Raw genomic sequence first — 13,431 nt, forward strand, 5'->3', positions numbered from 1 at the left:
ATGGGTAAATACACTGTTACCTGGGATGGAGAACCACAGATATATTTTAAAAACAGACAAATCTATCTGTAAGCAGGCTTCTTACCTAAATTTTCACAAAATGAATCCCTCCAGCAAACCTGGAGAGAAGGAAGTCAAAACAGCATGAAGCAAACATGTTTTCTGAGAAAGGAGGGAGATGCTAGAGGGAACGGGCCTCCCACGTTCCCCATCATTTGTCAGCCTGGGACCTTGTGTTTCACCAGGCTTGTTCTGCCTTTCAGAGCTCAGCTCACGTAGGACTAGTCACATGTTGCATTTTAAAACCACTCTACCCTGTTCTTAGTTATCTTTGAATGGAGAGAAAAACAATCAATTGTGAGGGTTTTTAGACGAGTCTTCACTTCATTTTGCTTGTAAACACATAATCATCTTACTTGATTTGATGACGTCAGTGTGAAGTGCTAAGCTTCTTGGATTTTTTTTTCTTTTTAATAACGGACGCTGCAGCTTTGGAGCTTCGCTGTCACCTCACATCTCAGTCTGAAAAATCTTATAAAAAGCTTGAGGTCCAGTGCTGGGATAAGTCTCATCTAAACAGCATTACGATTCATGGACACAGCAAGGTGCAATCTGGATGTACTTTCTAAACCAGTTTGCTTTCGGTGAATGTCGAATTTCTTGATGGTCCAGGGAAAGGTATTTACGGGGACAGATGAATGCAGCAGATGAGGATATACATAGACTGGAGGGGAAAGTACATTGCAAGGAAGATGATTCAAACACAATTCAGGTTTGGTGTGTGTGTGGAGGGGGGAGGAAATGGATTTTTTAAACAGGTGAAATTTTAGGATGTTAATGTGATTTATTTCACTTAATGGAGCTGGTGCCAAAACAGGATCTCATGTTCCCCAGCAGTTTGTTTCCTCACCTTGAAGAGGACCCTGAGTGTGTGTGTGAAAAAAAAAAAGTCACCAATCATTGGAGAAAAGTGACTCTTTTTGCTTTATCTTCAAGGGAAGTCTATCATTTTCTGATTTTTTTCCTTTCCACTAGAAGGTCTGGGCTGGATCCACACTGGCCTTTGGGGAACATATTCATTCCATTAAATTGGCTATGCCTAATCTGGGGAAACTGAGGCAGTGATATAAGCAAGAGTGCCTAAGGATGGAGAGAGTAGATAAGGACTGTTGAGTTAAACAGCCTCCTTCCTCTCGCTTCCTTCACACTTTTCCTGCCCACCCACACTTGCCAGTACATTAGAGTCGATTATTTGTCTCTTTTTGTCAGCATTGAAATGAGGAGTCAGGCCCTGCCAAGATGGGCTCCACTGAGTGGGGCAATGATTTATAGATTAATTATTTTAAGGAACAAGGAAGTACAACATGATGGAGTGGAAAGAGTGCTGCACTAGGCGAAGACTTGCATTTTAGTGCTGGCTCTGATCCATAATAGCTGTTTGACTTTGGGCAAATCACTTAACCTCTCTAGGCCTTAGTCTCCTTATCTGTAAATTGGGAATAGCCAATCATTAATGGTTGTGGTGATCAAACAAAACCCTGACTGTGAAAACATTTTGTTAATTGTAGGAAATGGCAACACACTCCAGTACTCTTGCCTGGAAAATTCTTTGGGCTACAATCCATGGGGTAGAAAAGAGTCGGACACGACTGAGCGACTTTACTTCACTTTAAACATATGTAAAGGATCGTTATTGGTGTTAGAGTTTTCTAGGGACGTGTACAGTAACACCACCTAGCCAGTCTCCAGTTCTAGAACCTCAGGAAGAACCCTTGAAGTCACAGATGAGAGGGCCCTGAATTTGCTGCCGTTATAAGCCATTCTACAAATCTACTCAACTCTACCACCGGATGGGAAACTGGTCAATTATAAATAGTATTAATGGCAAGGATCTAACAGAAGCAGAAGAGATTAGGAAGAGGTAGCAATAATACACAAAAGAACTTACAAAAAAGGTCTTAATGACCCAGATAACCACAATGGTATGATCACTCACCTAGAGCCAGACATCCTATAGAGTGCAAAGTCAAGTGGGCCTTAGGAAGCGTTACTATAAACAAAGCTAGTGGAGGTGGTGGAATTTGAGCTGAGCTATTTAAAATCTTAAAAGATGGTGCGGTTAAAGTACTGCACTCAACATGCCAGCAAAGTTGGAAAACTCAGCAGTGGCCACAGGACTGGAAAAGGTCAGTTTTCATTCCAATCCCAAAGAAGGGCAATGCCAAAGAATGTTCAAACTACCGCACAATTGCACTCATTTCACATGCTAGCAGGGCTTCCCAGGTGGGGCTAGTGGTAATGCCAATGCAGGAGATGTAAGGGATGCGTGTTTGATCCCTGGGTTGGGAAGGTCCCCTGGAGGAGGGCATGGTAACCCAGTCCAGTTTTCTTGCCTGGAGAATCCAATGGACAGAATAGCTTGGTGGGCTACAGTCCATAAGGTTGCAAAGAGTCAGACATGACTGAAACGACTTGGCATGCACGCACACACATGCCAGCAAGGTAATGCTAAAAATCCTTCAAGGCAGGCTTCAATAGCACGTGAACCTGAACTTGCAGATGTACAAGCTGGGTTTAGAAAAGGCAGAGGAGCCAGAGATCAAATTGCCAACATTCACTGGATCATAGAGAAAGCAAGGGAATTCCAGAAAAGCATCTACTTCTGCTTCATTGACTATGAGAAAGCCTTTGACTGTGTGGATTACAACACTGTGGAAAACTCTTAAAGAGATGGGAGTATCAGACCACCTTACCTGTCTACTGAGAAACCTGTATATGGTCAAGGAACAACAGTTAGAACCGGACACAGAACAGCAGACTGGTTCAAAATTGGGAAAGGCTGTATATAGTCGCCCTGTTTACTTAACTTACATGCAGAGTACATAATACAAAATGTTAGATGAATCACAAGCTGAAATCAAGATTTCCAGGAGAAATATCAACAAGATCAGATATGTAGATGATACCACAATAATGGCAGAAAGCAAAGAGGAATTAAAAAGCCTCTTGATGAGGATGAAAGAGGAGAGTGAAAAAGCTAGCTTAAAACTCATTATGGCAAAACCAATACAATATTGTAAAGTTAAAAAATAAAATAAAATAAAAAATAAATGCAATTATTAAAAAAAAGAAATACACTTTGAAAAAAAAAGAAAAAAAAAAAAACAAAACTACTAAGATCATGGCATCCAGTCCCCTCGCTTCATGGCAAATAGATGGGGAAAAAAAGGAAACAGTGGCAGATTTTATTTTCTTGGGTTCCAGAATCACTGCGGATGGTGATTGCAGCCATGAAAGTAAAAGATGCTTGCTCCTTGGAGGAAAAGCTATGACAAACCTAGACAGCATATTAAAAAGCAGAGACATCACTTTACCAACAAATGTCCATATAGTCAAAGCTATGGTTTTTCTAGTAGCCATGTACAGATTTGAGTTGGACCATAAAGAAGGCTGAGCACAAAAGAATTGATGCTTTTAAATTGTGGTGCTGGAAAAGAATCTTGAGAGTCCCCTGGACAGCAAGGAGATCAAACCAGTCAGTCCTAAAGGAAATCAACCCTGAATATTCATTGAAAGGACTGATGCTGAAACTGAAGCTCCAATACTTTGGCTACTTGATGCCAAGAGCTGACTCACTGGAAAAGACCCTGATGCTGGGAAGACTGAGGGCAGGAGGAGAAGAGGATGATAGAGGATAAGATGGTTGGATGGCAGCATCAACTCAATGGACATGAGTTTGAGCAAACTCTGGGAGATAGTGAAGGACAGGGAAGCCTGGCATGCTTCAGTCCATGGGGTGGCAAAGAGATGGACATGACTTAGTGACTGAACAACAACAACAAATAACACTTCACTCTACTCACACGGAAGAGTGCCCATATATTTTATGCCCACTAACCTCAGTATTAAGGACAATTTGGAATATGATGTGAAAATTACACTTTATACTCTCTCTCCATTATCTGTACACATGGAGGGGAGAAAATAGGATGGGCCATCATAGAAAGCGGAAAATAATAAAGTCACATGGTATAGAATGTGTTCTAAAAAATGGAAAATCCCAAAGTCATATAGTGTATGATATGACTCATAAACTTTATTCAGACTCTAAGCTGCTGCTGCTACTGCTAAGTCGCTTCAGTCATGTCCGACTCTGCGACCCCATAGACAGCAGCCCACCAGGCTCCCCCGTCCCTGGTATTCTCCAGGCAAGAACACTGCAGTGGGCTGCCATTTCCTTCTCCAATGCATGAAAAGTGAGAGTGAAGTCGCTCAGTCGTGTCCGACTCTATGCGACACCATAGACAGCAGCCTACCAGGCTCCTCCATCCATGGGATTTTCCAGGCAAGAGTACTGGAGTGGGTTGCCATTGCCTTCTCCGACTCTAAGCTGGGGAGGCATCAAAATACCATTTATTTGATGTAATTTTCCTAGGGTGAGTCCATGAGGTTGATATACCATGTGTATATAATTCTGACTTTTCTCTAGTATGACATCTTCATTTCACAGGTGAAGAAAATAAAGGCATTTCTTAAGTCAGTTGTAAGACTCCCCCATTTAGGGTTCTAAGCAGGAGATCCCATTTCTAGAAGAACTCTGATAGGAAACCTTTACTGCCCACACATAGAGAGGTTTGGACTATTTGGGCTGGTTTCACCTCTCATTCCTCCCACTCCAGTACTCTTGCCTGGAAAAACCCATGGATGGAGGAGCCTGGTAGGCTGCAGTCCATGGGGTCGCTAAGGGTTGGACACAACTAAGCAACTTCACTTTCACTTTTTACTGTCATGCATTGGAGAAGGAAATGGCAACCCACTCCAGTGTTCTTGCCTGGAGAATCCCAGGGACGGGGGAGCCTGGTGGGCTGCCGTCTATGGGGTTGCACAGAGGCGGACACGACTGAAGCGACTTAGCAGCAGCAGCAGCAGCACCTCTCATTTCAGTGGCATTTCTGGTAAATATTCTGGCCAATCGAATCAAAGCATACAAACTGACTTGTGCATGTAGACAACTTTAGTGGCTGTTACAAAAACAACCACAAAAGTCTATCTCTGAGTCACCAACAGAACTGACTCGGAAGTGAGCACATGGGACTGGTCTGACTGCTTGTTGCTGGAACTGGGTGGTGGTTTGCTGTTGCCCTGTCACAGCCTAGAGGTTACTGCATTTTTACTGTGAGCGAAGAAATGCAAGTGTTCCAGGTATCCCAGGCAAGACACAGGTGCTCAAAGCAGGCCTAGCCTCAATAGTGAGTAACTGCCTCAGGTTGGCAGTTGCTCTTGGGCTCATATTGAATGTTGCTATATTTGGAAAGTTGGTCATGTCATCCTAACATTGCTTCATGTTCAAGAAGGGACAGGTATAAAGAGTGCGGTGGTGCTTGTGGGTTTCCTGTGCAGCAGAAAGGCAATTCTGACTGAGAGATCCCAGGTTAACTGTGGTGAACTGTGCTCGGTAAAAACTCGAAAACTCCCAAATCTTGCATTTCTCCCAGGCAGCTCTCTTTTGGGCTTCCCAGGTGATGCTAGTGGTAAAGAATCTGCCTGCCAATGCAGGAGATGGAAGAGACCCGGGTTCAATCCTGGGTCGGGAAGATCCCCTGGAGGAGGACATGGCACCCCACTCCAGTATTCTTGCCTGGAGAATCCCATGGACAGAGGAGCCTGGTGGACTACAGTCCATGAGGTCACAAAGGGTCGGACACAACTGAAGCACGCATCCATGCTCTCTCTGAGTGCCATTTAGCCAACAGGAGCACTAGTCCTTGACCTCTCTGGCCCTTAATATGTATATTCAAGGCAACGATATCATTCACTGATTTCTCCTTTAATTGCCTTTGTCCAAATGTTGCCTGACGTTGCATATCCTTCTGTGTGTACCTGCCTGGCCTTTTCAAATAAAGTATCTACCACCACATGGGGCTTCCCTTGTGGCTCAGCTGGTAACGAATCTACCTGCAATGCAGGAGACCTAGGTTCAATCCCTGGGTTGGGAAGGTCCCCTGGGGAAGGGAAAGGTTACCCATTCCAGTATTCTGGCCTGGAGAATTCCATGGACTGTGTAGTCCACTGGGTCATAAAGAGTTCGACATGACTGAGCGACTTTCACTTTCACTTTTTACCAGGAAGCAGGGGTTTGAGGCATCTCCAGGCCATATGAGGGATTCCGGAGGGCCTCCTGACTACACGCATTTCTAGATCCAGACATTGTCGGTGCCTGAAATTGCTACTGTCTGAGCACTTTAGCTGGCTAATGGCAAAGAAAGCTCTTATTAGAATGTTCATTTAAGGATACTGAAACATTATCAGCCATTAGCACCCTCTCTTGAATTACTATATTATATAAGTTAGTCACCTAGAAAACCTTTAGAGAAATGGGACTTCTGATTAGGGAGGTGCTGCGGTTTTCAAAAATACAACACCAGTTATCTAGGTGCTGTCAGGTCGAGACTCACCCTCAGCCTCCTTTCGAAAGCTGAAATGTTGCCTTTGTTCTGCTCCTTGCGCTGCCGCCACTCGATGAGGTTGGCGTTGTGCTCCCCGGGCAGAGAGATGTTGCATTTGCCCAGGGTGGGGTTGACCGCCCCGGCCAGGATGTGGGGCTCTGAACTGAGGCTGATCTCCATCCCACTGGCAAAGGTGACACGCAGGGAGCCATCTGGACTCACCCGATAGGTACTCTGGGTATTTTCTGCAGAGAGAGGAGCAAAGGAGGAAGCGGGGGAAGAAGAGGGAAGCACAGAAGTAGAGGAGAGACAACTTGAGCTTCAGGAGGCAAGTTTGGGAAAGGATGAGCAGGTGTGGCGCCGTGGACCTCACTGCCCTCAGGGCTATAGACAGCCATTCTGACAAGCCCACATGCTCTCTGTCCATTTGGGTCTTGTTAGTTTCACAGCTGAGCTGTCTTGTTTCTTGGACAAAAGACTCCCGTGTAATACTGCAGGCTGTTTCTGTTTTTCAAAACGTTCTCATTTTTAAAGGATTTCCTCACAAACTTCTTCTCTGACTTGGTGGATTGGCCTTCTCCGTTTGATATGTTGGGAGCTAGAATGAGCGGAGTATGCAGTGTAATTCAGAACCCTCAGTACCTGGGGACACAAGCACAGTGGCTGGTCTCCAGGAAAGGATACGCTGACAAAGGTTGCCGCCGATCCTTTTAGAGTGGATCTGATGTTGGACAGTTCTGTGTTTGGCCTCACAGCCTAACAACAGAACGGGTCCTTAATGACTGGGCAGAGAGAAAATGATTTCTCTGTGTCCATTTCTCTCAGCTTCTAAGACATTCTTTCCAAATCCACCTTCCTTTTTTCCTTCCTTCCTGTTTACTTCCCTCTTGCTCTCTCCCTCTCTCTCCTTTCCTTCTTCCTTCCTTCCATTCTCTCTTACATTTCCCTTATATTCCAGCTTGGTGTGCACCCTCACTCCTTTTTATTCACCCTTGTCATCACTGCTCTAGAATGCTAATTTCAGATGGGACACAGACTTCGTGCCTTTAGTATACCCCCAATCAGAGCTTAAAGAGCTTTACAAACAGCTGGGTGTTGGGAAATGGCTTGATGGAAGAGTATATTTGGCAGGAATTGAACCTCCTAACTCCCACAGGGATGTGGCCCAATGTTGCTGTAGGAACTTTATGAAAGATGTGACTTGGGATTCAGCCTCCACAGCTGGAATATGGGGACAATAAGTCTTCTATTAATTAACAGTGTGTGGAGGTTTGATGGTAGAAGTAAGAGAGATGCCATTAGAGGTGGGCAAAGTTGGAAATATTCTTACCTTGTTTCAAAATATATATGGTACTCGTGGCTGTCAGATTAGTTGACATGAGGACGTTTTCGCGGTTGGAAGTATCTAGCTCCACTTTTGTCAGCTTCTCCAGGTCACTGTGGAAGCTGCTGACATCTCCAGTGGGAAACGTTGCATTGGTCAGATGCCCCTCGGGGTCATACCTGCGGAATGTAACCAAACCCAACTTTGAAGTCTCTTGGCAGTGATAACGGGCCTTTGCAAAATAAAACTCACTTGGCAGCTAATACAGTTAAACTTTGAGTGATAACAAGTATTATTAACCTTGTTCAATAAGAAGAAAAAGGTCAGAGAGATGATTAATCAAACGAAGGTATTTTTTGCAGCTTCTGAATTCTTGATGACTTCCTAGAGCTGTGCTGTTTTACAGAAAAAATATATCTGATAATGAATCACCAGGGTGGAAAACTGATTTATGAATCATGTCCCGCTGTGTGCAATGTTGCAGGGAGCCTTCCATTTGCAATTTGGGTCGATCCCATCAGATGTGATGGATCACAAAAACCAGCAGAGGGTGCTGTTAGCAAAGAAAAAGGACTCACAAATGTTCGCCTCCCCCCAACCCCCCCCCCCCCCAAACAGGCAGAGAAGGCCAATAAACTGATTTTGCATTGTGATAGGAAAATTATATTTGCTGCTGTTTAAGTTGCCAAATTTGAAATGAATGAATCATTCTTCCAACAAAATGAACAAGCACAGAAGATAATGGAAACATACCCATTAAAACATTCTGGAACCCCCTGATCTCAGTGTCACTTAATTTTTTTCTCTTTTTATAGTATAGTACATAATGTGTTGCAATTTGCCTGTATGAGTAAGAGCTCCCCCCCACCCCCACCAAATAATTACCTGGGATAATAGGCAATAACCTATATCTAGAAATAGACTCTGGTGAGTTGATTTTTCTTTTTTTAAATCAGAACTATTGGCAATCTGACTGGCCTCCAAATGGAGAGAACTTCCCTGAAGGCTTTTGATGTGGAACTGTTCTTTTATTGCCAATAGAACCAAGAAAAATAAACTCTTCATTAAAAGTAAAGACATGCACTTGGAAACCCATTACTGTTTTCTTTTCAAGTTGCAAATTTAAAAATATTTAAGTACTTTTATTTGCTTTTAAAATGTTAAACAATTATATTCTTTTAACCTAAAGTGAGCAGGATAGAGCCTGGACACAGTGGTGGAGCCTGGCCCTACTGCCTGTTGTTCAGTCACTTCAGTCGTGTCTGATTCTTTGTGACCCCATGGACCGTAGCCCACCAGCTCCCTCTGTCCATGGGGATTGTCCAGGCAAGAATACTGGAGTGGGTTGCTATTTCCTTCTCCAGAGGATCTTCCCAACCCAGGGATTGAACACATGTCTCCGGCACTGCAGGTGGATTCTTTACCACTGAGCCATCAGGGAAGCCCCCTGACCCCTGGAATGATGCAAAATGACCTAGTGACTCAGTGTGAATCCACTACGTTTTAAAGAATTCAGTCTGGAGAGTTGCTAAAATTTTAAAACATAGACCAGTCTTTGGTAGACTTGGGAAAAGGGGCTAGACATTATTTTACAGGACGAAACTGGACTTGAGGCTATACACAATGGCATGTCAAGTTCAGTTCTGTGTGTACATGAGCATGCTCACAGGCACACTCGATCAGTTAAAAACAACCAGGCATGCAAATAAAAATAATCAAATAGGTCATTTGGCATCACGGATATGGCAAGCCCCAGTTATTTAACTGGATGCACCCTTTGTTTAAATGGATTTCAGTCAAAATGGCTATTGGCATGTTGCTACTATGATGCTAAGGCCTTATTATCAAAGAAAGGCTGAAGGGTGCTGTTTGTGCCTGGGGTTAATGGCAAGATCTTCCCTGCTGCTCAGCCTGTTTGCCCATGGCCTGCTCTGGGGCTGTGAGAAGACCCTTGATGAGAACAGGGCATGGAAGGGCCTGAGTGCCTAACACAGCCTGACTTTGTCTGCCTGGTCTTTCTTTCAGGGGAGGAAAACAGTACCGAGCTTTGATTCTCACAAGGTATCAATCTGCTTTGGCCTGTAGGGAGGAGTCTCCAGGCAGCAGACAGAAGGAAGCTACTGCAGGCCCCCTCCCAAGGGAGACTGTGGCCCCACAGCCTGGATTACGCAGGCAGTTGCTCTCTGTTTCACATCCTTCACCAGTCACCCGGCCACATCAGTTTCCCTTTCCTGATTTCTAAAGGGTTTCCTCAGCACTTGGCAAGGTCACTCCTCATTATTCCCCCAGGAGATCTGACCTCTCTCCATCCACGAGCAGAGGTACAAGGGCCAAAAATCGGGACGAATGTTAGCATTGGCCTGTGGTGTAATTCCCTGGATAGACGTAGCTGGGAGGCTGCCACCTGCTCCTTTTCTGGTGAGGGAGGTAATGGGGTAGGGATAAGGTAGGCTTTCTCACAGTCCTGCCCAAGCGCTAGACAGCTAAAAAGTTATATTGTCTGATTTCCTTTCTGTGGCTGGATAAGCCTCTTTATTTGAAAATGTACATTTGACTTTATCATAAACAAAGTACCTTGAGGGTGTTTTGCTAAGTGAAATAAGTCAGACAGTAAATACCGTATGATCTCAGTTATATGTGGACTCTAAAAAAAAATTCAAACTCAAAAAACCTGAACACACCAAGCTCGTAGGAAAAGAGATCAGATTTGTGGTTTTCAGAGTTGGGGGTGGGTGAAGGAATAGTATAGAAGTGGTCAAAAGGTAGAAACTTCCAGTTATAAGATAAATAAGTACTGGGGGGGGGGTACTTTCCTGGTGGTCCAATGGCTAAAAATCCACCTTGCAGTGCAGGGGATGTGGGTTCGATCCCAGGTTAGGGAACTAAGATCCCACATGCTACAGGGCAGCTAAGCCTGTGCACTACAACTACTGAGCCCGTGTGCTCTAGAGCCCTTGAGCTGCAACTAGAGAGGAGTAAAAACACTGCAGCTAAGACCTAACACAGCCAAATTAATTAAATAAATCAATATATTTTTTAAAAGTACTGGAGATGCCATGTACAACAAGGTGATAGTGAACATTGCTGTGTGGTATGTATGAAGCTTCCTAAGAAACTAAATCCTAAAAGTTCTCATCATAAAGAAAACAATATTTTTCTTTTTTTTTTTTTTGGTGTCTATGTGGGATGATGGATGTTCACTAAACTTACTGTTGTCATCGCTTTGTGATATATAGAAGTCAAGTCACTAGGCTGTATGCCTTAAACTTATAGAGCGCTGTATGTCGATTATATCTCAATAAAACTAAAGGGGAAAAAGCCAAAAAAACCCAAAGCACTCTACCCCCAACACACTCACCCACCCCTATTCTGCTAGTCACAGTCAAAGCAATGGCATTGGTGGTATCTGCAGAGTGGCACCTCTCCTGGGCTCAGCCATGCACACGGCCCTCCGTCAAAAACAACAGGCCTATGTCTCTTCTGTGGGGTCATTTCCAAAGGAAGAGCAACAGGCAGATCCCACAACTTTGGAAAGATTGCTCTGAAGTGGATAAGAAATAAAGGAAATCTTTGATTTCCTATGGCTTGCTTGAGTTTTTTTTCCCCCTCCATCACAGGGGACTGCATTTTCCCCAACTGAATGTCAAAGAAACAAACTAATACAATTATGTAAAATTTAAAAATAAAAAAAAATTAAAAAAAAATTAAAAAAAAAAGTTTATAATTCTCTTGCTAAGACTAGCAAGAGGAGCACTCTCCATCCCCTTTCTGATGTCTATGTCAGAAGCTTTCTCTGTCCCTATTTATACTTTAATAAAACTGCTATACAAAAAAAAAAAAAAAAACAAGTTTAATCAAAATCTCTTATGCTGTGGGTTTCCCTTTGGTGCCTGCATCCTTTGGTGCAGAGAGCACAAGCCCAATATGCTGCAACTGATCCCCTCAGGCCATAACAGGGTACTAACTTTCTTCTTTGCGCCCCTACTCGTCCTCTGCGCCCTGGGCTGTGAGTAGCATGCACTTAACCAGGCCCATAAATTCTGGTTTGGTGAACTGTGTGATCGGGCATTGACTGTTGCCTTCACGGTTATCAGGAGTGAGTTTGCCATCACCCTATCCCTTTCTGTCTTGATTTTACAGAGTTCCACTGCGTGCGTGCACACACACACGTGTTCCAGCGGAGCAAAGGAAACATGTGGAAAGAAATTCAGGATTTATTCTTGTCCTTGAGGACCATATCATTTACAGTAGGGCAGATGATATTTACACATTATTAAAATATATTTGGTCTGATATTTTGTCATAAGGGCTAGCCTGCCCTTTCCCTTGAGGACAGTCTAAGTCACAGTTAAACCATGCCAAGTAAAAACCAGAAGCTCTTCCATCTTTGCTTTTAAGAAAACATTGAAGATTATAGAAGAAAAATTCATTAATTATTTTATTTTATTTATTATTTTTTTAAATTTTATTTTATTTTTAAACTGTACAAATTGTATTAGTTTTGCCAAATATCAAAATGAATCTGCCACAGGTATACAAAGGAAATAGACCCTCTTTACCCTCTCAGAAACCTGAACACCGAATAAGCATTCTTTAGGAAATACTAGATACTAAATACAAGGTATTTAGGAAATACCTTGCCAACAACTTCATTTGGCTTCCTATGACTCATCCCAGGTCCATCATGCCCTTCTATTTTCAGTTGTCCTTCATTCAATAAATATCATCATCAGTCTTGGGCTGGGTCCTGGGGATACTGTGCTGAATGAAATTCGAAGTCTAGTAGGGTAGATATGATAGGCACGCGAATCGCTCTGATGCCAGAATACTGCCATATACTTCTGTAAACAAGGAGCTGCCAGATTTCCCTCCAGGCTGAGCACAAGGAAAGGAGGAGAATGAGGTGGTTGGTATTCGAATCCTGGAAGGTAGTGGGAGATCAATCCCTTGATAGGTAGAGACGGAGGAGGGGAGGAAGGCATTGTGAAGGGGGGCACTCTGGTGTTTGGGAAGACCATTGAGGGAAGCAGGATGCGGGAGCGCAAGGGTCCTCTAGGAGGGGCATGAGAGATGAGGCTGGAGAGGCTTGCTGGAAGCAGAGCATTGGGAAACTGGGGTGCCAGGCTCTGGAGGAAAGCACGCAGTCGATGGGCAATGGAGAGGCATAGGAAGCTCTCAGGGGGAGAGCAGTATGACTCCTTAGGTGCTGTGGTGGCAGTGGATCTTGGAATGGGAGCTGTGGAGCAGGGAAAACTGTTGGGAGGCTTACTGCCCCAGTTTGTGTAAGAGAAGATGGTGGCCCCTTGCCTTTATGAAAAGCATGGTGATAGCCCTCCTAGGTGGTAAACTCTCGCATCTTTAGAGAGAGGGCACAGTGCCTCATTCACCTCTGTATTGTTGGTGTGTGGCCCAGAGCAAACTCTCACTGCTTACACTTGTTGAATGTGAGAAGCAGGATCTGCCTGTGCAGATGGGAAGGACGGGGTGGAGACGAGAGTGAGCGTGGTGAGAGGACAGACAGCCATCCCGGGGGATGTGGAGGCTCAGTTTACGGAGACGTCCTGTGTGGTGCAACTCATCCTCCCAGCCAGGCTCGGAAAGTTTGTTCTGCAATCTCTCTTCCTTTGCTTCAGCCCCTGTCCCTTTGCTAGTTCTTTCTCC

At 44.1% G+C, this 13,431-nt stretch overlaps 1 protein-coding gene across 9 annotated transcripts in view; it reads right to left on the reverse strand.

The window, feature by feature from the left end:
- The window catches only part of TENM1 (teneurin transmembrane protein 1), a 918,261-nt gene that overhangs the window by 23,462 nt on the left and 881,368 nt on the right, over positions 1–13,431 (reverse strand). For all 9 annotated transcript variants that reach the window (XM_044937195.2, XM_044937198.2, XM_006065013.4 and 6 more), the window contains 2 exons: positions 7,777–7,949; positions 6,456–6,691 (listed from right to left, as the gene is read on the reverse strand). In XM_044937195.2, coding sequence (XP_044793130.2) covers positions 6,456–6,691; positions 7,777–7,949 — 409 coding nt within the window. The remainder of the gene's footprint in view (positions 1–6,455; positions 6,692–7,776; positions 7,950–13,431) is intronic.

The sequence above is a fragment of the Bubalus bubalis genome, chromosome X (assembly GCF_019923935.1).
Source record: "Bubalus bubalis isolate 160015118507 breed Murrah chromosome X, NDDB_SH_1, whole genome shotgun sequence".
Lineage (NCBI taxonomy): Eukaryota > Metazoa > Chordata > Mammalia > Artiodactyla > Bovidae > Bubalus > Bubalus bubalis.